Consider the following 23262-nt stretch of genomic DNA (forward strand, 5'->3'; position numbering starts at 1 on the left):
GTCCTATTCACAAAAAAAAAAAAAAAATATTGTAGGAACAGTGCACGTGGCATCGATAATCTTTTAATGTCTAGTTTAATAACCTAAATCATAGTACAGGCTGTAGACTACAGTCTATAGACTGCAGTGTATTGTGTCCTGAGTTTTTTTTTAATTAGTGGCCTAATTTAAAGGCATTAATTTTAGATGGAGCCCTGGTGGCACAGTGGTTAAGAGCTCAGCTGCTACCCAAAATGTCGTCATTTCAAAACCACCAGCCACTCCTTGGAAATTATATGGAGCAGTTCTATAGGGTCCCTATGAGTCAGAATCTACTCGACAGCAATGAGTTTGTTCGTATGTTTGTTTTTAATTTTAGATACATAGCTGATAATGAGTCCATTGTTCCTGAATATTTATAAAAGAAAGAAAGAAAAAAGTAAGAGAAACATGAAAACAAAAGTAATTTCAGTTAAAAAACAAAACAACTCTATATGAGTGAAGAAAACAAAATTGTATTAAAATATCATGTGGTGAATTTATGTTGCACTTTAAGAGCTTCTTGACCAACAAGAAGGAAGACACCAGGAGGACCAGCAAACAGGTAACATCCCTTTGTGCAGAGGTCATCAGGTAAATTCATGGTGGTAAAGATAAGAAAGCTAGGTTTCAGAATTTAAGAAATGTCTTTTCACCAAAACTTCTGCTTCCAACCTTTTTGTGCGGTAGCTTCCAACAACTCCTCCCAGAGGCTGACAACTTCACTCACAAGAGCAGCCACTTCGTCAGAGGCGTAGTGACCATCCTCAATCATTTTCTGGCCAGTTTTCTGTATGTTATTGAGTAGGATCTTATTATCTGCCAATTCCTTTTCAAAGACTTGCTGCTTTTGTACTCGACTCTTCAAATTCTGTGTATCCTGAGACAAGATATAAAACAAAACAAACAAAAACAAAAGGACATCATTCCTTGAAAAATGAAGAACAGAGATTTTGAAGACAGGGTTATTTCTCACTATAAATATAACTGTGTCAAGATTAGGATGTAAGAGAGGACTGGTCTAGTACAAGTATGGAGCCAGATATTGCTTGGGACACTCATACCAGCACTCCCTGCTTCTAGACACATGGCAGGAATGGCTAATCAATCCCAGCATTTATTTATACTTGGAGTGGATATGACTGAAGCTTCTTTGGAATATGGCCACTTCAGCTCTAAGACTGAAATTCCATGAAACTAACTCCCAATGAGTATGTCCAGGGCTGGAACACCCTATCTACCTTGTAATCTTCATCATCTGCCAACTTTTTCTTCTTGTTGATCCAGTTCTTTAGGTCATCTAAGTCTTGATACAGTCGCTGCAGAAGCAATGAATCCTCTAGCACTCTACGTCGAGTGGCAGCCCTTTCAAATAGGGCATCCCTCCAGTTCAACAGCTGCAAAAAACCATAAGCAACCTTACTGTCAGCAAAACCAAATGTGGACATATGAGCTTCAATACCCATCCTGGTCACCACAACCCCAGTACTTTCTTTGACCCCAATTCACAGGCAGACCAGTGAACATCTGGGGCCTTGGACATACCTTATCCCGTATATCAGCAATTTTCTCTGAATCATAATGGTTATCGTCAATCAGTTTTGTTGCTGTCTTGTCTAAGTTCTGAAAAAAAAAGGGGATAGTTCTCCTTCAGTTATTTGACAACTGTTAGCTTTTATCAGTGAGAATCAATAGGACAGACATATGAATTAACAAATAACTATATTAAGCTCTGTATTGATTAAAGATTATTAGTGAAACTTTTAATTTGTTATTGTTGTGGGCGGTGGTAGTTGTGGTTATTTAAAGCCAGCACCATCTTAGAAGACAGTGAAAGGTATACAGTATATTGGACCCATGAAGTCTTCCTTATAATACTCTGAGCCCTGCTTACATATTGACCAGCTTTCTGGGACATTAAACTTAAGGATCACAGGAAAACTCTGTAGTAGTATTAGAAGAGAAATACAAAGATAATTCTATAAATGAAAACAATAAATATTACTTTGATATCTAGATATTAATAATGAAGAGAAAGCTAAGTGTAGATTTTACTGTTGTATTGTTATGTGCCATCGAATTGGTCCTGACTCATAGTGACCCTGTGTATGGCAGAATGAAATACTGCCAGGTCCTGTGCCATCCTCACGATTGTTGCTGTGTTTGAGCCCATTGTTATAGCCACGGTATCAATCCATCTCATTAAGGGTCTTTCTCTTTTTTGCTGATCTTCTACTTTACCAAGCATGATGTCCTTTGCTAGGGACTGGTTCCTCCTGACAGCATGTCTAAAGTACTTGAGACGTGTGCATACTTCTTTCAAGACAGGTTTATTCATTCTTCTGGCAGTCCATGGTATATTCAATATTCTTCACAGACACCATAATTCAAAGACATCAATTCTTCTTCTGTCTTCCTTATTCATTGTCCAGCTTTCACATGCATATGAGGCAATTAAAAAATCCAATAGCTTGGGTCAGGCACGACTTAGTCCTCAAAGTGACATCTTTGGTTTTTAACACTTTAAAGAGGTCTTTTGCAGTAGATTTGCAAGCCACCATGCAAGCCACCACAGTGTGACAAACTGACAGATGAATGGTGGATGGAAGGTATTACTAGAGAAGAAAAAACTAAAAAAAATCTAAGTAATGCATTTCAAATGCTTATGTAATGATTCTATATTGAACATAGATCCAATAGCTTCTGTTCACACTGAAGAAAAAAACAAGACACAATCATGCACTACATCAAAAAATAGATAAATAAAAAGGGCCTGACATTCTGAAAAGCTTTCTAAATATGCTTTACAGAACTAAAAGCGTGTCGTTGAGAACATATATGAACTTATTTTTCTCTGTGTCATTTCTTTTAAGAATCATCCTCACGTGATATCCGGTGGTTATAAAATAATACAAAACAAAACCAGTTGCCATTGAGTGGATTTCAGTTCATGGTGACCCCAAGTATGTCAGAGTAAAACTGTGCTCTTTAGTTTTTTCGTCACTGATTTTTCAGGAGATTGCCAGATCTTTCTTCTGAAATGCTTCTAGGTTGACCTGGACCACTAACTTTTTGGTTAGCAGTAGAACATGTTGACTGTTTGTATTACTCAGGGACTCCTTGGTAGTTATAGGGTGGCTTTATCTAAGGTCAGGTGTTATATGGATGAATTATAAAAACATGGATCCCAATACCCAAGCCAGGAATCATTTCTTACCGTGATCTTCTGTTCTTGGGCAGTAAAAGCTCTCTCAAAGTCATCATGCTTCTCAAGAAGGGCCTCTGCGCTTCCCAGAGAGTGTCCCAGTTCCTCATTATCCAGGAAGGCCTGTAGGAGACAGACAGATATACTACATGTGTGTCTCAGTGGTAAGAAAGAGTCCCCTTTAAATATCCATGAGACAAAGAATAAGGAGAGAGGTGAGGATCCGGAGAACAAGGTTAGCGTTAGCACAATGAGGGGTAATAGGTAAAGACAAACCTCAAATACCAGAAGCTTAAAACCTCCTTCCCATTCCTCTCATTCAACTTTCTTACCTATGTCTCTGGATCTGCCCCCATAGCATTCTCCCAATCAGTGTAGGCACTATTCTGAGCCATCAAAGCTCCCTCAAGAGGACCGCTCACCTCCTCCAAAAATCCTTTCTTGATTAACCTTGCCTGACTCATCATAATTTTTTCTTCCTGATCCGTTAGTAATTTGGTGTTCATTTTATCTTATGTTAATTGTTATAATAGTTTCTATGCTATGTATTTAAGTATTCCTCTATGCATTTGTCCAAGAAGAAATTGTAGAATCTTCTTCTTGTGGATCACCCTCCAATTCTCAGAACAAGCTTTGATCCAGAAAAGTAGTTATGAAGATGGTGATGGTGCTCATAGTGGTATTGAAGGGGTGGGAGCAATGATTTATGGATTGTTGGGCTTGTTCTGTTACCTCTTGTCTGCTCATCCAACTGTCTACTTGCTCACTGTCTCGGTAGAACATGTGCAAATCCAAGCACTGCTCATATTGATGCTGACGCTTGTCCCACAGGTCCAGCAGGGCAGTCCAGCTACTGGCAAGTGTTGTCATCTTTGGAAAGGAGGAGAGAGTGTAAAAGAAAGATATTTAATTAATTCAATGTATCCTACATTTACTGAGCATCTAATAAATGCAAGACTTTTTGAAGGATACAAAGATGAACAGGAAATGGGCTTTTCCCTTAAAGGCTGTAACATTTAAGCAAATAAGTGTAGTACAGGGAAAAAATGGGATAAATGCCATAAAAGAGGTATAAGGCTCTTAATATGTATAAAGGAAGAAGAAAAGATTAATTCTGACTAGAAAACTCAGGTAGTGAAAGTATGGGAAAGATTGTCCAAACAGAGATTTAAAGAGCGGTAGGGATTGGGACTGTAGGATGACATGATATCCTGAAAAAAAAAAAAAAAAATCCTGAGCAAGTGGTATTATTGGAACTCAAATAACTATTAGATTATACAATGCGCTTCAGAGGAAAGTGCAGTGTCTCAAAAGGCTGTGCATTTGATGAAGTTCAGGTTCATATAGCACTTAAAATGCCAGACTGAGAAGTTTCATTTTATTCTGAAAGCAAATAAGAATCATCAAAGAAAGGGAAACTGAGCACTCTTAAGCTTATAAAAACCTTTGTTGCTGCCCAAGTATTTGCCCAAGGAATTTCATCTTATTATAGATGCTGTCATGTTAACTTCAAGCTGTCAAGGACTTAGAGACTTCCCTATTCCTTCTGCAGAAAATCGTTAATAATAAAAATCCATATTATAATGTTACCGCAGAGTTCTGGAGGAACCCTAAACATTGTTATCTCAACCTCCTGCATCACACACTGCTGAAGACTGTCCTTGAAATCTAGGGAGATTAAAAACAAGATTGTAAGTCATATCCTTTTCGATGGCGAAGTAAAATGAAATGGGGGTTTCAAATTATGTAAAAGTCAGGGGGTTGATTAAAAAAAAAAAAACAGGCACAGAGGTGAGAAAGCACGATGCGTGCCTGGGAATTACAAGTGACCCAATTTAACTAAAGCATGACATACTGGAAAGAGAGCCATATGAAAGCTGGGTCATATTATTATCATGTTTGGATGGTTTCTGTTCCTTTTCCATTTGAAGTTTACTACGTTATTATGGGATTAAGCGACGGATAACTATGTCATTGAAATCTCACACACTCTGTTAAACTAGGTTACCTTTTCCTTAACTTCTGCAGAGGCTTCATGACTGGCATCCAGCAGGTCTTTACCAGTCTCTTCAGCAAGTTGAAATCGGTGATCATAAGAGTCAATCTCATTCTGTGGTCACAGGACAAAATGTCTCAAAATGTAGCGAGGACCTTGGTTACCACCCTCCTCCTCTTAATGGGGAGAGCTTCCCCCTGCACCTTATGCTGCTGATGCCTGTCCAGTAGGGCTTCCCCCCCGGCCACATCCGCAGGCAGCTCATCAGCACTGATTAGGGCGGTCTTCTCCTTCATCCAGCCTGAGAGTTCATCATAGTCAGATAAAAACAGGTGATACCTATGAGGAAGGTAAGAAAAGGGCAGGAAGGAGAAACCAGACGTGAAATGATTTTGAGCAGAGAGTTAGGGTTGAGTTCTGCCAGGCACTCCTAATCCTAACCCAAGCCCCTCCTATTCCCCTGATGTCCTTCCTGCTGTTGACAGTCCAAGTTCCCTTAGTGGCACAGGTTATAAATCTTTGACTCCGGTTTGTACATTCCTACAGAAGGTGTGGTGCCCTGGTGGCACAGAGGTTAACAGCCTGGCTGCTAACCAAAAGGCTGGCAGTTCAAATCCATGAGCTGCTCCTTAAAAGCCCTATGGGGCAGTCCTACTCTATCCTATAGGGTCACTATGACAGCAACAGATTTGTTTTTTTGCAGAGGTGTGTACTTGTGTGATGGTATGTGTGACTGTTATGTCCACACAATACTACAAACTCACATTTACCCTACAGATCATTCCCACTATAGAACTGCAGCAAAGTCATAAATGGGAAAGCACAATAGAAACAACAGCTGAAGTTTCTTTACGTTGTAACCAGCTGCTGTTGAGTCAGCTCTGACTCATGGCAATCCCATGTTCATCAGAGTAGAACTGTGCTCCATAAGGTTTTAATAGCTAATTTTTCAGAAGACGATCACCAGACACTTATTCTGAGGTGCCTTTTGGATAGCAGCCAATCAGGTTAACCATTCCCACCATCCGGGGGCTGCAATGATAGCTCTCTTTCTCTCCCCTTCTTTATCTATCATCTATCTATCTATCTATCTATCTATCTATCTATCTATCTATCTATCTATCTATCTATCTATCTATCTATCTATCTATCTATCTATCTATCTATCATCTATCTATCTATCATCTATCTATCATCTATCTATCTATCTATCACCTATCTATCTATCTATCTACCTACCTATCATCTATCTATCTATCTATCATCTATCTATCTAATCTATCTATCATCAATCATCGATCTATCATCTATCTATCATCTCTCTCTATCTACCTCTCTCATCTATCTGTCTGTCTATCTGTCTATCATCTATCTATCTAATCTATCCATCTATCTATTATCATCTATCTATCCATGCATCCATCTATCATCTATCTATGTATCTATCTATGTATGTATCTATCATCTATCAATCATCTATCTATCATCTATCTACCTGTCTATCATCTATCTATCTATCTATCTATCTATCTAATCTATCTATCTATCATCTATCTATCTATCTATCTATCTATCTAATCTATCTATCATCTATCTATCTATCATCTATCATCTATCTATCTATCTATCTATCATCTATCTATCTATCTATCATCTATCTATCTATCTATCTATCTATCTATCTATCTATCATCTATCATCTATCTATCATCTATCTACCATCTATCTACCTATCTATCTAATCTATCTAATCGATTCTATCATCTACCTACCTACCTACTTGCCTGTTTATCCACCTATCTGCCTATTCACCTATCTCCCTGTCTACCTATCTACCTACCTATATATCTATATTATCTATCTCACAGTTAGCCTTTGTCTGGCCAGAGATTGCAAACTTATTTTAAGTAAATGAAGTTTAATCCACCTCTATCTCTTTCCTCTACAAAGAAGAATTATACGATGCATCCCCAAACCCTTAACTTCAAAGATATATGAAATGGAGTCAAGTGCACACAAGTAAATAAGTACATGCTGTGTAAATAAGAAGAAGCACCTTGGGGGAGAGTGAGGCTAGAGTTAGAGTTAGGAGCACCTCATATCCCTTAGCTCACCTTTAACTCTATTAATAAGAATAAAAAGTTACTTATTCAACAAAATGAAGTGTTCACCATTTAGTTTTAAATAACAACAAGAGGAACACTATCTTCTGTTGATTTAATGACTAACCGTAACTACTGAAATGATGCCCATTTATGAGTTTTTTTTTTACTAAGTTTTTAACCCAAATCCACGAAATAATTTTAGGTTTATTTTGATGTTATTTGGCTTTGAGATTTTATTTTAGCTCCAAAGCTATTGACAGGGATTTGAAATGTTCCTTCAGCTCCTTTTCCAGCTTAATGGGTTACTTCATAGCAACCTACAACTATACAGACAGGGAAGACAGAAAGGGTGGAAGTGAAGGGAGGTGTGAGGCTAAGGATTAGGCCAGCCTGCAAAGGACTTCCCTTGGTGAATACAAACTTCTTTTGCCTCTGCTAAGCAGGCAGGAGGACTGGGCCCCTGGTTGTTGTACTCCCTTCACTCTTTTATTTCTGCTTTTGGTATTACACCTGAGCCCTGTAGAGACAGGTAAAGAAATAGGAAACAGAGATTTCCTACCCATAAGATGTCTGCAACTTTTCATATCTGCTGGTAGCCAAGGCACGGATATGATTCCAGTTGGAGACCAGATCCTCTTTCATCTGCTGGATCTGGGGTGCATCCGAAGGATGGGAGACCACCAGCTTGTCTGCTTTGGCACATAACTCCTTCACCTTTGGGGTGAAAAAGAAACTTAGTATGAAATCCAAGCACTCTTACTCCTCCTAGCAAAAATGTACATATGTGTGGTGTAGTAAAACAGTAACATAAATAATTTATTTATATCATTATTTTCATATTAATATACTAACGCTCTGTATTAATACTAATAATTTCCTGAGTACATTTTGTCTAACATTGTGCTAAGTGCTTTATGTGTACACTCTTATTTAATATTCTTCATTTAATAATATTACCAGACAGATACTATTCTTAATTTCCTTTTACATATGTGAAAACTGAGGAGTAATTTATTTGCTCAACTAGCAAGTGTCAGAAGCAAAGTTTAGGTCCAAGCCTATCCTTCACAGCCTCTCTGTACTATTTCTCAATATATTACTGTGAGTCAGAAGAACATTTTTTTCCCAACAGGCTAAGAAAATTCCAGTAATGCCAGATCATTCTGAGTGTAATTTTTGAGGGACAGAGTTTCTAGGACAAAAATCTGGACATGAGTGACTTTTCATCTGCTACCATTAGGCTCTCTCATTATACTCAGCCATAATCAGGAGTTGTCTAAGGTTTTGGATTTCATTATTCGTTCTTTATGAAAAAAAGACCAAAAACCAAGAATGGTGGAAGAGTTTTCAGAAACTGGATACAGAGACAGAGTTATGATGAATACATGACAAGTATGGATCTCTCTGTGGGCTGGCTTTCCTGTCGGCACTCAGTAGAAATTGGTTTAAGTTATGGATAAAGTTTTGAGAGGAAGTAGTAAAGGATATGAATCATTCAGAAATATTGGCTTGCTTCAAGTTCTAGCAAGTCTATGCCTATTTCTCCATGTAAAAGAGCTGAGATTTTCCAGCATTAAGAAGGGAACTCAAAGGTGCATTCAGTAAAGCGTTTTAAGTATCTCAAAGTTTATTGTAAAAGGAGAAGAAGAAAACACCTAATTTATCTACTTGGTAAAGAACAAAAAGAAATGGGATTTACCTGCAGCAGAAGAAAGTGTGGTTAGATGAAAAAGAAAATTTCCTGGCCTTAGAAGTATTATATTTTACTGAGTGAGATTAGGAAACCATCCTTGGAATTATCTTTTTTTTCTTCTTAATTGTGAGTTATATCAGAATAAAACCACAAGACTATATAAATATATATGTAAATTTAAATCAAAATATTAAATAAATTAAGTAATGGACTAGAATGATGAGGTATTTTTAAGTACCACTATATTAAAATGAAGCCCTGGTGGTGCAGTGGTTAAGAGCTACAGTGAGCTATGGCTGCTAACCATAAGGTCAGCAGTTCAAATCCACATACCAGCTGCTCCTTGGAAAACCTACAGGGCAATTCTACTCTATCCCATAGGGTTGCCATGAGTCAGAACCGACTTGACGGTGAAGGGTTTGGTTTTTTTGGTTTTATATTACAAACACTGAATTTACTGTGCCCTCTGGAGGCATAGTATAAACAAGATGACCACCATTTGCCTCTTCTAGGTCAAAGGGACAGCCATTCCTCAAGTAGTGGCTTACCTTGTCATCCATGACTGCAAGGTTCCTCTCAAGTCCTTTGTGACTGTGGAACAGTGCCTCAGAGTTAACAAGGTCTTTGCCATAGTCCTCAGAGGTAAGAAGAGGCTCTTTCTCCTTGATCCAAGTGATGGCTTCATCCACATCCCTGCCAGACAGCCACATGAGCTCCAACAAAAGAAAACGGCAGCATCCCAGGAACAGCAGAGCAAAGAAGCACACAGCAAGGACTGCCCTGGTTCACCCAGCGTGACAATTACACCGCCCTCTTGCACATAAGCAAAAAGCAACATAAAGGGTTTTTGCTTGGTAGTGGTTCCCACTGAGATACTAGAGGCCTGAGCCTTCTGATGGTTGAGCCTCTGGAGATACTACCCATATTTGGGTCAGCTCTTCATGAATGCATTTCTTCCCAACTTTCTTCCTCCACCCCCATCTGATTCTTAATCTGCTTTCTTTGCCTCTGCAAAGCTTCCATGACTAATTCCCTGGTACTATTTCTATTGCTTCGGGTTTCAATCTCCATACACCTGGCCATAGTGAAAATCACAGTTTTCTTAACTACCCCTTTTTTTGCTGCCACAAAGGCAAGCACACAATCCTCTTCGTTTAGAGTATTGGCTGCTACTTACTAGTGGGAGTAGACAGAAGCTAACAAACATAAGTATGGTGCAATTTCAAAATTTTCCAAAATGTAGTGGCCAAGTCCATACCTTTTAAATCGTTGGAGGTCTGTAGCATCTGATAGGGCTTTCTGTCTCTGGAGAGCCAGGCTATAGATACGATCCCAGGCAGTATTTACCTCATCTTGCTTTGACTTAATCAAAGGCAGCTCAGGGTGTTTCTCCTGTAGATGGAAACCCGTGCTGGAGTTACGATGAGGGGAGATTACACCAAAAAGCAATTAAGCACTTCTCAGCTCACACTGGCCCATACTTCGTTAGAAGTGGAAAATAACCATGGTAGCCAGCCACTGAGCTTCACTTTACCCCTCCCCCCAGCTCTGACCTTATCCACATTACCAAAACCTAGAAAACCAAACTGCCGCATATTGCATCTTGTGCTTACGGTATTAGACTAGCCTAATAACAAAGATTGCTCAACCCTAAGGTTATTTGGTCATTTTCAGAATGCTACTTTTTTGATGCCTGCCAAATCCCTTGGAAATTCTGGAAAGGAAGAAATAATTCTCTTTATGGAATCTAATTTGATTTTCCAAAACTCTAGGACTGTGGTTCTTAATACTTTTGGGGTCCTGATACCTTTGAGAAGCCAATGAAGATATTTTCCTCTTTCCAGAATAATAAACACATGCATATACATACAATTTTGTAGAAAATATCAGTCATTTTTGCCAACCATCTGAAGCCATGGGATCCAAGAATACTAGGATAAACTTTCAACATCAGAATTTGGATAGTTGGCAATTTTGAGGAGTTCCCATATGTCCAAGTCTCCCTACTCTTCCTGCTCCCATTTCTTTGCACTGTCATTCCCAAAACTCCAGACAAAAAAATTCCACATTCCCGTTTCTTGAATGGGTGGTCCTTTCTATTGTAGTTGGATGGGCCTCACTCCAAAAGAGCAGAAGATTTACTCTTCCTGTGTTAGTACATACTTCCTGTGGTCATGCTATTTTGCCTCTCCTCCTTCCAAGAGATGGAGTCTCTTTCTTCACCTTTTGGATCTTGGATGGCTTTGTGACTTTCTTGAACCAATACAATGGCACAGAAGTGACATTCTATGAGCTCTGGGAACCAGGCCTCTAGAGGCATTTCAGCTTTTGTTTTTACCCTCTTGAAACACTTACATAGAAATAACCACAGTCTACTGAATGATGAGAGACCACATGGGGAAAGTCTTCATCATTCTTTCCAAGGCCCCAGACATGTTAGCTCCTCCACTCCAGCTGAGCCATCACGTAACTGCAGCTACCGGAGAATACCAAGTGAGGCCAGGAGAACTGCCTAACTGAGTAGTTCCAATATCTGGCTCACTGAATGAGGAACAAATAAGATGTTTGTTATTTAAGTTTCGTGGTGGTTTGTTAGGTAGTTAATAGATAACTAAAAAACTTTCTCAACCAAGGAAAAGTGGTAAAGGGGAAAAATTTAGATTCTGTTAGAAAAGTGGCCTAGAAAAAAAATGGGAGACATGAGTTATTTTCCTTGCTTCAGTAACCATTTGTCTAGTCTACAATATTGGTTCTGTAATACAGAAAGATCATTCCACTACAAAGCTACAGTCAAAATAAATTTAAACCACACATGGGAAAGCACAATATAGCCAACTGTTGAATTTTTTTTTTTAATTTTATGCCTATATGGAGAGAGAAGATTGCAAATTTATTGAAGTATTTTCTTAATTAAATGAAGGTAAATCTGCCTCCTTTCCTTCCCCCGGCAAAAAAAATATCGGATAAGGTATTTCAAAGCTTAACATTATTTTATACTCTATGCTACTTTATTCTTGTTCCTCTTCATAAAGAAAGACTGCATAAGCCTGAGTGACCTGTGAATTGTGCAGTGTAGGTGTTAGGAATGTGCACTCTTCTGTTTTCTTACTACTTCCTATCTTCCTCCAATCCCGTCTACTATTGGCCACAGGTTCTCCTTGAAGATCAAAACCCTATTCTGGAATGACTCTGTTAGCTCTACCTCACCTCAGCACACTGATTGGCATACTGGTTCACTTTATCCACTTTCCTCTTCCGAACTTCTAGGTCTGCTTGGAACTCTTCAAACTTCTTATGTAGAACCTCTGTGCGCTCCCAGTCCTCACCCAGCTCCACTGATGTCACTATGGCCTCCTATAGACATAGAAAAGTCTACTGAGTTACCAGAAAGAATTTAGGAAATTTTGCAGGTCAAAAGCCCAAGACACGTGCCTACATTTCCAGAATTACTTAGATGGAGATGCTGGTGGTGCTTGAGAGGGCCCCCGCCAGGAAGACCCAGAAGCAAGAGTGTATTACCCTGCCCCAGGGGACAGGAAGCTTTGGGGCAATCCTTCAGAAGGGCCAGAGGGCATTATTGGGCAGAACCCCTGGAAGCACCACTTTTGTGTTTTGGAACATGAACAATAAATTCTTCCTGATTTTACTCAATTCAGCATACTGAGTTATCTATAAAAGCAGTATGCAAAGAACTTCCTTGAATAAATCTTCAGTGCTAACTATAAGATTATTCTGTAGATAATAGGCACTAGGGGACAAGGGATTAGGGAAAGAGCTGGCTATAGTCTCAGCCTGGCCCCAGAGTAAGAGCAAAAACCCATGGGAAGCAGCCAAGGATTATGGGAGATAGATCATCTTTCAGCACACAGTGTTCGTGTCTTTCCTTCTCCATACTCAGATTCATAAGTTTAGACTCATCCTCTACAAAATTAAGAATCTCCAGGACATCTATAATTCTTTGCCCAAATCCCCACCTTCTAAGAAACAAAGCCCAGAAAAAGATCCCGGCTTCTTTACTAATAACCTGCAGTAAGGTGCCTGGGACAGATGATTGGGAAGTCCTATGTGCAGGTGTTTGGTCCTATACCTTTTCTCCAATCCATTCCAAGATGTCAGCACACTCCTGTAAGTACTGCTGTAGTTGCAGGACCTGCAGCAGAAGGAAGCCCTTCTCCTGGGCCAGCTCTTTCAGAAGGTCCCACAGGCGGCGCAGTTCCTCCAGGTGGGCCTTTGGGGAGGAGAGGAAGAACCACTCAGGCACAGAGGCTGTGGAATAGGTAGACTCATAGGCTTGGACTCACAGAGAGGGACTTGGATAAAAATTCTTCCTCCATTCACCCATGCATTAATTGCTTAACAAATATTTAAAGGCAGAAATAGAATCTATATGGAAATAGCTATTAAACCAAGCCAAATATGATCTTCCATAAGAGAAAAATTTTTTAAAAATGATTTTGAGTTTTAGAGAAGGGAGCGATTACAAACTGTAGAATAGGAAGGAGGAAAGATTCATGGAAGAGTACTCAGTTGAACTGGGGCTTCAAGAACAGATAGAATTTTGACAGGCAGATGATGGGCAAAGGGTCTTCCAAGCACAGCAAACAACACCTGCAAGGGCACAGAAGAAACTTAATATGAACTGTTTCCCAGAAAGGATAAGAGATACAGTTTTACTTAGTAATAAAAAAATCAGTGGCACCAAGGCAGTAAGAGTATCATGAGACTATATAGTTGAAGGCTTTGAAAGCCATGTTAACGCATAAGATCATCTATCATATATCTTGTGAAATTGAAGTTATCATCCATGTCATGTTTTTAAGAATCTTATATTTTTTAACTATTCCATTGCTCCAGGTAGCATATAGAGCTCCTTGTTCTCTAAACCGTATGGCGGTACAGTCTGACATACCACGATCATACAAGACTCTCATACCAGTGATTCCAATAGATGTGAGGATGTCTTAAACATTTCTCAAATATTTTAATTAATGTGAATAATACAAATCTGTAAATAATACAAAAATAATTTCTATTTTATATCAGTGAATAAGTCTTGAGATTTTTCTGTTTTAGATAATTCTTTATAATTAAGATTTGCTCTGGTTAAAAGTCTGTGTTCCCTGACCACATTTTGTTGACAGTAAAGTGGGCTGGACTTTGTACACTAAATATGGAAAGACCAGTTGCAATTTTAAAATATGCAACACAAACTTGTTTTGACAAGTACAAGAAAATACATATACAGTAAAAAAATCCTGTCACACAAAAAGAGATCCTGAAATGACTATCAACATAAACTTATTGGAAGAAAACTGGTACATGGATTGTTACAAAATAGCTGTTACATTAAAAATGAGTTCCAGCATGATAAATGTTTATTAAAATCAGTGATCTTCAGTTCTAAGTATTCAGAGAAGATTTTATGAAGACATGGGATTTCAGGAGTTTCTCAAGGCGAGCAAAAGAGGGTTCAGAGAACTGCAATAGTAGTTCTAGGGTGTGGCGGTATGAAGAGAAACAGGCGTCGTAGACAAAGTTTCAGAGAAGACCTAAATGAGAAAACAACCCTTGTGTGAAGTGAGGGGTAGGAGAAAAGGACCTTGAGATTAGAAGAAAGAATTAGAAAGGACATTGTGAAAGCCAATTCATCTGGGAAATGTGAAATATAGTGGGAGGAGGATCTTGATCTTGAGCCAAGATATCCTCCAGTGGCATAAAGAGGAGTGTGATGTCATCTGTTACGGGATTTAATTGTGTTCCCCCAAAAGACGTTGAAGTCCAATCCCCCTGTACTTGTGAATGTGATAATATTTGGAAATAGCGTTTGCAATCAATTTTTAATCAAGTTAAAATAAGGCCACTTGGGTGGGCTCAAATCCCATACGTCTGGTGTCCTTATAAGAAAAGGAGCAGAGACACAGACACAGAGGGAAGATAGCCATATGAAGACAGAAGCAAAGATTGGAGTCATGCTGCCTCAAGCCAAGGAACACCTGGAAGCTGGAAAAGGCAAGGAAGGATTCTTCCCTAAAGGATTCAGGGGAAGACCTGCCCAGCTGAAAACCTTGATTTCAGGCTTACAGTCTCCAGAAATGTGAGAGAATAAATTTCTGTTGTTTTAATCCACTCAGTTAGTGGTAATTTATTACAGCAACTCTAGGAAACTAATATGACATCTAACGATAGCTTTCGTATCAGAGCTCTTCCTTCCACCCCTAGGAGAACAAGGAAATTCAATTATCGTATTTTTCCTGCCCCAATTCCAATAGAAGATAGGAGGCAGGAGCCCTCATTCCAAGCCAGGTACTTAAAGCTTTATACCCGTAAGAATCAACCAAAAGTCTGATGACGTAATCAGCAATTAGAAACTTCTCCTCCAGAACCCTACCGTACGTTTACCTTTGTGTCCTCATGGGCAAAATGCCCCTCAGGAAAACGTTCTTCCCTGATTTCTTCCAGTTCAGGAAGGACCTTTGACTTTGCTTGCACCTCTGCTTCGAAGGACTCATGTTTCTGGTATTTCACCTGCAATTTAAAATAAGAGTTTATAGTTAATGAGCCTAGTCTCCCTGAACCATGAAAACGTCCTTTTGTTCCTCTTCTTATTTTCAGACAAAACTATGCATTTGTGAAACTACATTAAGTGATAACCTAAAACCATGCTAGAATGGTCACACCCTAAAAGAAATAAGCACTTTAGGTAGAGGTTTTCAAAAGGTCCTAGACTCAAAGTCAGAGACAATAAAGAAAGACATTTTCCTATCCCCACTATTTTGGGGAACTTCTTCGTAAATGTCCTATTATTTTAAAGGCTCAATCCCCTTCTATGAGAATAGAAGATTGTAGCATATAGTGCTTCTTCTCTAGTGGCTAAGAGCTCTGGTGCTAACCAAAAGGTCAGCAGTTCAAATCCACCAATCTCTCCCGGAAACCCTATGGGGCAATTCTACCCTGTCCTACAGGGTCGTTATGAGTTGGAACCGACTCAACAGCAGTGGGTTCTCTTCAGAAAAGAGGAGTAACTGCTATCGAAGGTAGAACACAATAAAGACGATGACGATTATAATAATGATTTTTTTTTTTAATTTAGAAGTTGCTAAATGTTAGGCTCTGTCCTTGTCATGTAAGAATTAACCCGTTTAACAGACCTCATTTTGCTCATTTTATGAGTGCTCCCTCTCCAACATCAATTGTCCCTTTTAGGCATGTAACCCTTTCTTCTGATCTCACTATGCCACATCCACATGCAACAGCACTAGGTGTGGGGTGCTTCCACCAAACTTCTCTTCTTAGGACTTTTCATTTAGACTAACAAGGACATGAGTAGCCACTTGAGAAAAAATGGATACCCTGGTTGCATATGTCTTTCTGAGTGGTGTGGAGAGCAGGTACAACAGAGGTATTGATATCTCTTTATTCCATCCTTAATGCCACCAAATATTGAAATCACCTGGTATGCCATGAATTCCTTGAATTGTTCACATTGAATGATTTGCTCATGGTTTAACTTCAGATGAATATTGTATCCATTGAATACTATCTAGAATGACATTTTTTGGTCCAAATAAGACCATGAAGCTTAAGAAGTTGAAGATCTGAGCTGTTCAGAGGCAGAATTACTGCCCCTGACAGATAAGTCTAAACTTTCTATTACATTGTTCTTCTACAGTTAACCAGATATATACTTATTAGAATGTAAACTCTGAATATAAGTTCAACAATCCACAAAGTGCCTCCTTCTCTGGTTTTTTCTTGTCCCATCCCTCCAAAGTCTTATCTTACCATTTAATAATGAAAAATGCAACTTTAGATTTTTTTTCTTAGTTCAATTCCTTCAACTTCCCATTCCACTAGATTATTTTTGTTTTTCTAAATGGAATCTGATTGTACCCACACTCACTTTTTAATATTAACATACACTTCATAACCAAACTTCTTTTTTTTCCCCTCCTTAGAGATCTTATTGTCTATTCTGAGGAAGTCAATGAAACTGAGTGACCTGTATGTTAGTCGGGTCTTCATAGCTTTTTTCCTCTGCAATCTTTAGTTTCTCCAAGATCCACTTTTCCAAGTCATCTGCATCCCGCCTGAAAACCTGGTAGTAATAGGACTCTTCGAGCTTCTGACCTCTCTCCGCAACCAGTTCCTTGAACTTCTGGTAACGAGTCAACACCTTCTGACGCCTCTTTTGGATCTCTTCAGCTGTTTCCAACAGCTTTGGCCCAGTGCTCTCCATAACCTGCAAGTCAAAAAGCTTTTATCCACTGCTCCAAAAAACCAAACCAAACCCAGTGCCGTCGAGTCAATTCTGACTCATAGTGACCCTAGAGGACAGAGTAGAACTGCCCCATAGAGTTTCCAAGGAGCACCTGGCGGATTCGAACTGCTGACCCTTTGGTTAGCAGCCGTAGCACTTAACCACTACACCACCAGGGTATCCACTGCAAGTTCCAGTTATATAGCATGGAGCCCCTCTTATTCTTCCCAAAGTATGTATATGTGTTACTACTATGTTCCGGTTTCTTTACACCTGTAAAAGAGCCTTAAATGTTGTCAGATGAACTATAGTACATGCATATTATTTTAACCATATATAGCTAATACTTAGGCTAGTAATTCTTTTTTTTTTCTCTCTCTCTCTCTTATTTATTGTGCTTTAAGTGAAACATTACAATTCAAGTCGGTTTCTCATACAAAAACTTACATACACATTGTTATGTGACCCTAGTTACTCTCCCCATAATGTGACTACACATTCCTCCTCTCCACTCTGTATTTCCCGTGTCCGTTCAACCAGATCCCATCCTCTTCTACCTTCTCATCTTGCCTCCAGATGGGACCTGCCCACATAGTCTCATCCGCCTGCTTGAGCTAAGAAGCACACTCCTTATCAGTATCATTTTATGTCTTACAGTTCAGTCTAATCTTTGTCTGAAGAGTTGGCTTCAGGAATGGTTTTAGTTTTGGACTAACAGAGAGTCTGGGGGCCATATCCTCTGGGGTCCCTCCAGTCTCAGTCAGACCATTAAGTCTAGTCTTTTTACTGGAATTTGAGTTCTGCATCCCACTTTTCTCCTGGTATAAAAACCAAACACCAAACCCACTGCCATAGAGTCAATTCCGACTCATAGTGACTCTATAGGACAGAGTACAACTGCCCCATAGAGTTGCCAAGAGTGCCTGGTGGATTCGAACTGCCAATCTTTTGGCTCTTTACTACTACATCACCTGGGTTTCCACTCCTGGTATATTGACACTTTAATCATTATATAGTGTCCTTCCTTATCCTTTAAGGTGGATTTTACTTTAAAGTCTATTTTGTCAGAAATTAATATTGCCACTCCTGATCTTTTTTGACTATTGTTTGCTTGATATATACTTTTCCATCCTTTGTTTTTTGTTTGTGTCTTTAAGTCTAAGGTATGTCTCTCGTAGGGAGCATATAGGTGGATCATTTTTTTAACCCATTCTGCCCCTCTCTGTCTCTTTATTGATACATTTAATCCATATAAATTCAGTGTAATTATTGATAGGTAAGAGTTTAGTGCTGTCATTTTGAAGTCTTTTTTGTGTGTGTGTTGTTGACAATTTCTTTGTTCCACTTGATTTTCTGTGCTGAGTCATTTTTCTTTATTTTCTTTTCCTCTTTTTTTGTTAGTTTTATGTTGCTGAGTCTTTATGTTTTTCTTGTTTTTTTTATTTTGGTGTGTAGAATTGTTAGTTTCCTTTGTGGTTACTTAATATTTACACCTATTTTTCTAAGTTTAAACCAATCTTTTATTTCTTTATATTGCCTTGACTCCCTCTCCATATGAAAGCGCTATGACTACATCTTTTAGTCCCTCTTTTCATGTAACGACAGCTCTGTTTCCCTATTTTGAGCATTTTAGTTTTGATTTATTTTTGTGATTTCCCTATCTGGGTTGATATCTGGTTGCTCTGTCCTGTGTTCTAGTCTTGAGTTGTTATCTGATGTTATTGATTTTCTAACTGGAGGACTCCCTTTAGTTTTTCTTGTAATTTTGGTTTTGTTTTTGCAATTTTCCTAAACTTCTGTTTATCTGAAAATGTCCTAATTTCACCTTCATATTTTAGAGATAGTTTTTCTGGATATGTAATTCTTGGAGGGCAATTTTTTTTTTTTTCTTGAAAGCTTTATATATGTCATCCCATTGCCTTCTTGCCTGTATGGTTTCTGCTGAGTAGTCCATAGCTTAGATATATTGACTCTCTTTTGTTGGTGACTTTTTGTTTATCCCTAGCTGCTCTTAAAATTCTCTCTTTATCTTTGGTTTTAGTGAGTTTGATTACAATATGTCTTGGTGACTTTCTTTTGGGATCTACCTTGTGTGGAGTTCCATGTACCTTGTGTGGAGTTCCTTGTGTGGAGTTCCATCTTGGATAGACATCTTCTCATCTTTCATGATATCAGAGAATTTTTCAGCCAACAGATCTTCAACAATTCTCTCTGTATTTTCTGTTACCCCCCACCCCCCCAGTTCTGGTACTCCAGTCACTCATAGATTATTCCTTTTGATACAGTCCCACATAATTCTTAGGTTTTCTTCATTTTTTTACATTCTTTTACCTGATTATTCCTCAAATAAGTTGGTATCAAGTGCTTTACCTTCAATCTCACTAATTCTGACTTCCATTTCCTCAATTCTGGTCCTCAGACTTTCTATTGTTTTGTCTGATTATGAAATTTTATTGTTAATTTTCTGGGTTTCTGTTTGCTGTCTCTCTGTGGATTCTTGCAGCATATTAAATTTGTCATTTTGCTTTTGTCTAGTTTTCTTAAGTTCCTCTAAGGCTTTATCTGTGTGCTGCTTGGCTTGTTCTACATTTTGCTTGATCTCCTTCCTGATCTCTTGAAGAGTTCTGTATTAATCTTTTGTATTCTGCCTCTGGTAATTCCAGGAAGTTCTCTTCATCTGGAAGATTTCTTGATTGATTGTTCTGGAAAGTTGTTGAAACCATCATGGTCTGCCTCTTTATGTGGTTCGATACTGACTGTTGTCAGTATCAATAAGTTATTGTGTTTATTTATTTTATGTTTGCTTACTGTGTCCTAGCTTCTTGTTTTGTTTTGATATACCCAAATAGGCTGCTTTTGTGAGCTAGTTTGATTACTGGTGCCTTTGAAGCTCTAACATACTGTCACCAGGTGTTAGAGCTGCTACTGGGTATATGAGCCCGGGAGTCCGTTTGCTTTTCTTGTATGGATTAAGCTAAGGTATCCAGGTAGTTGGTCACCAAGTGTGTGGTCAAGGCTCTCACCTAATTCTTAGATGAGCAAGGGTGATTGGTGTAGGCACAGGTATCTGGATGCAGTACGGGATCATGTGCTGAGCAAAGCAGGGGGATAACAACCACCCCTGAAAGTGCGTGAAGAAAGTGTGTCTCTCTTTCCTAGAGCATGTAGGTGGGTAGGTTTTGCAGCCAGACTATGGGCACCCAGTGCTGTTGGCTGTCAGGACTGGGAAGCACTGCTTTTTCTTGGGCCCCTTTTGTAGGTGGCATGGGTGGAGCCACGAGACTTCAAGGCCCTGATATGGGTAGATGAGGACCCTGCTTAATAGGCAGAGCAGTGTCAAACATCATGAACCTGACTGTCCACCACGTAGCTGAAACAGTTGAAGTTAGAGTTCAGGTATATACGCTGTCGTACTTTGCTAATGAGGTCCTATGCTGTTGAAATGGGTCCACACAGGTCTATGGAAGGGTGAGAGGCATTCAAAGTCCATGGACCCCTTATGCCTGTGCCTAGGCAAAAGAGTTTTTTCTGTCCTGCGTTCTCCTCTTAGGGAAGCAGGCAGATTATTTTTTCCCCTGTTGTCAATTTGTTCCTTCCTCAAAGCTTGGAGAGTGGCTCAGGAGGCGTGACAGGTCCTAGTTTCAGCCCAGGGAAAGCAGCTATTACTGAAGCTGACTCAGGACCTGGTGCAGACAGTGGACGAGTCAGGTAAATGGGAGAGAGTTTTTTCCCAAAGGGATATTTTTTGCTCCATGTGGTGGATTAGATTCAAGTACTTATTTTTTTGCCAGTTGCATCCTGCTTTTTTTTGATTCTGGAGGCGTGAGTGGACTCTTCACCGCTCGGTCTCTCCTGATTCGGAAAATGCATCCCTAATGCCACTGTTTGCCTCATTGAGCTTTCACCAGTGGATTTGGCCTGAGGGGTGCCGGTTCCCACCAGGTCAGATCTGGCAACTCCTTGCTGCTTCTGAACCGTGTCTCCCTCCCTCTGCCACTCACTCTGACTCCTCAACTTTTCCTTTGATGTTCAGGGCTCCTAGATTTTTATATATAATCGATTCATTTGTTTTTTCGGGTCTTTGTTTTAAGAGGGACCACAGGAAGCGCCTGACTACTCTGCCACATTGGCCCCACCTCTAGGCTAATAATTATTGGTTGTCCAGAAGACTTTCCCAACTTTTCACATAACCTTGTGCCAATATTTATGAAGTTTTATAAATAGAGTTACTTTGGGCTAATAATAGAAGATGAGTTTAATTTAGTAAAATCACAGAATTTCAGATGGATAAAAATGAAATATTTTATTGCTTTCAAAGGTTAAAAAAGTGTTGACAAGTAGAGATCATTCTAAACTGAATTTAACAAATAATTTAAAGTGGCTTGCAATTAGTGACTAATATTATACACAAGGAGATTGAAAACTTTGTTTTCTTCATATTTAAAAATGCACCTCATATAGTGTTTACTCTTTTAATTTGTATTATTCACAGAAACTATAAAACAAAAGTTCAGACCATCTTCTACCCAATTATCACAAATGTCAAATAATTAGGATCTCAGTAATTAGCTCCTAGACCATAAAACTCAGTACTGTCAAACAACACAAACTACCCCTTTCATACAGAGGAATCAGATCCGTTTGTTACAAATTCCAGCAAAATACCCATAAAGTCCACCTCATTCATTAGATTTGGGCACAGTTTCTCCAAACTTACCTTATCCAGGACATTAATATAGAGTTTAAATTTTTGTTTCTCTTTATTTCTCCTAAATAATAATTGCTACTCTGTGGGTGGCCATTGTTAGTGTGGCTATAGTATTAAATCATCCTATGGAGATTCATATCTCTATTGAGTATTATTTTGTTGCAGGTTACCTCATTGCCTTCTATATGAACTGCCTTAAACAGGTCATTATTGGATTTTGATGCTGTTTCAAGACATTAGCTCAAGGTCATTGTTCAAAGTGAGACATTCAAAAAAGAGAGTTAAAATCAAACCAATTTTTTAAAAAATTTGTGGTAAGTACATATGTAATAGAAGGAGCCTTGGTGGTGCAATGGTTAAGAGCTCAGCTGCTAACAAATTTCGGCAGTGTGAACCCACCAGCTAATCCACTAGAGAAAGGTGTGACAGCCTGCTTCTGTAAAGATTATAGTCTTAGAAATCCTATGTGGCAGTTCTATTCTGTCCTATAGTTTTGCTATGGGTAGGAGTCAATTCGACAGCAATGGGGTTTTTTATATATCTAACAAATTGTCTTTCAACATTCTTTACCTGTACAATTCAGTGACAGTAGCTATGTTTGTCATGTTCCATCATTACTATTATCCATTTCCAAATTTTCCCATCATCCTTAACAGAAGCTCGATGTCCCCTAAGCAGTGAGTCCCCCTTTTCCCCTCCCTTCCATCCACCCCTGGTAACTATTAATAAACTTTGGTTTCTATACACTTGCCTATTCTAGATATTTCATATAAGTGGAATCAAACAGTTATACTGATACATGCTACAATGTAGATGGACCTTGAAAACATTATGCTGAGTGAAATAAACAACATCTAAAAAGTAAAGAAAAAAATTCTTAATGTCCCTGCCAAGGATAGTATAGAAAGTTCAAAGAACAGAGCTTTCCTGATTATATTAGCAACAAATTACACTACAAAGAATTCTGTACTCACAGTTTCCTTTGGAAAGTGCTCTATTTTTTCTTAAAGATCTAGAACCTGGCAACATAAAATGTATCCACAAGAGAGAAAGGGAGACAATTCAAGTAGAACTGTCTGGTCTAATTCAGATAGAGATGACAGAAAACGTTAAATATTTGGCAGAGAGAAAAAAAAAAAAAAGAAGCTTCTTTCTTGGGCCCAGAATCCTGCCAGCCATAGACAAGCCATGTTATCTTCAGGAGACAGATTCAGCGGAGGCAGCTGCTAAATTTCACAGATGCTTGGTGACTCAGCAGTTCTGGAGGGCTAAGGCTCTCA

The 23262-nt window shown here is 38.9% G+C and overlaps 1 protein-coding gene across 1 annotated transcript in view; it reads right to left on the bottom strand.

Moving 5' to 3' along the window:
* The window catches only part of SPTA1 (spectrin alpha, erythrocytic 1), a 107545-nt gene extending 84571 nt beyond the window's left edge, over window positions 1-22974 (bottom strand). Inside the window, exons 1-15 of the mRNA XM_064282773.1 lie at window positions 22957-22974; window positions 17017-17256; window positions 15417-15542; window positions 13105-13245; window positions 12225-12371; window positions 10276-10409; window positions 9566-9710; window positions 7884-8038; window positions 5423-5558; window positions 5232-5333; window positions 3956-4093; window positions 3236-3346; window positions 1564-1641; window positions 1260-1415; window positions 694-898 (exon numbers count right to left, since the gene is read on the bottom strand). Of these exons, the coding sequence (XP_064138843.1) occupies window positions 694-898; window positions 1260-1415; window positions 1564-1641; window positions 3236-3346; window positions 3956-4093; window positions 5232-5333; window positions 5423-5558; window positions 7884-8038; window positions 9566-9710; window positions 10276-10409; window positions 12225-12371; window positions 13105-13245; window positions 15417-15542; window positions 17017-17253 (2011 nt within the window). The 5' untranslated portion in view covers window positions 17254-17256; window positions 22957-22974. The remainder of the gene's footprint in view (window positions 1-693; window positions 899-1259; window positions 1416-1563; window positions 1642-3235; window positions 3347-3955; window positions 4094-5231; window positions 5334-5422; window positions 5559-7883; window positions 8039-9565; window positions 9711-10275; window positions 10410-12224; window positions 12372-13104; window positions 13246-15416; window positions 15543-17016; window positions 17257-22956) is intronic.
* Between the last annotated feature and the right edge of the window lie 288 nt (window positions 22975-23262).

The sequence above is a fragment of the Loxodonta africana genome, chromosome 3 (assembly GCF_030014295.1).
Source record: "Loxodonta africana isolate mLoxAfr1 chromosome 3, mLoxAfr1.hap2, whole genome shotgun sequence".
In the NCBI taxonomy this organism is placed as follows: Eukaryota; Metazoa; Chordata; class Mammalia; order Proboscidea; family Elephantidae; genus Loxodonta; species Loxodonta africana.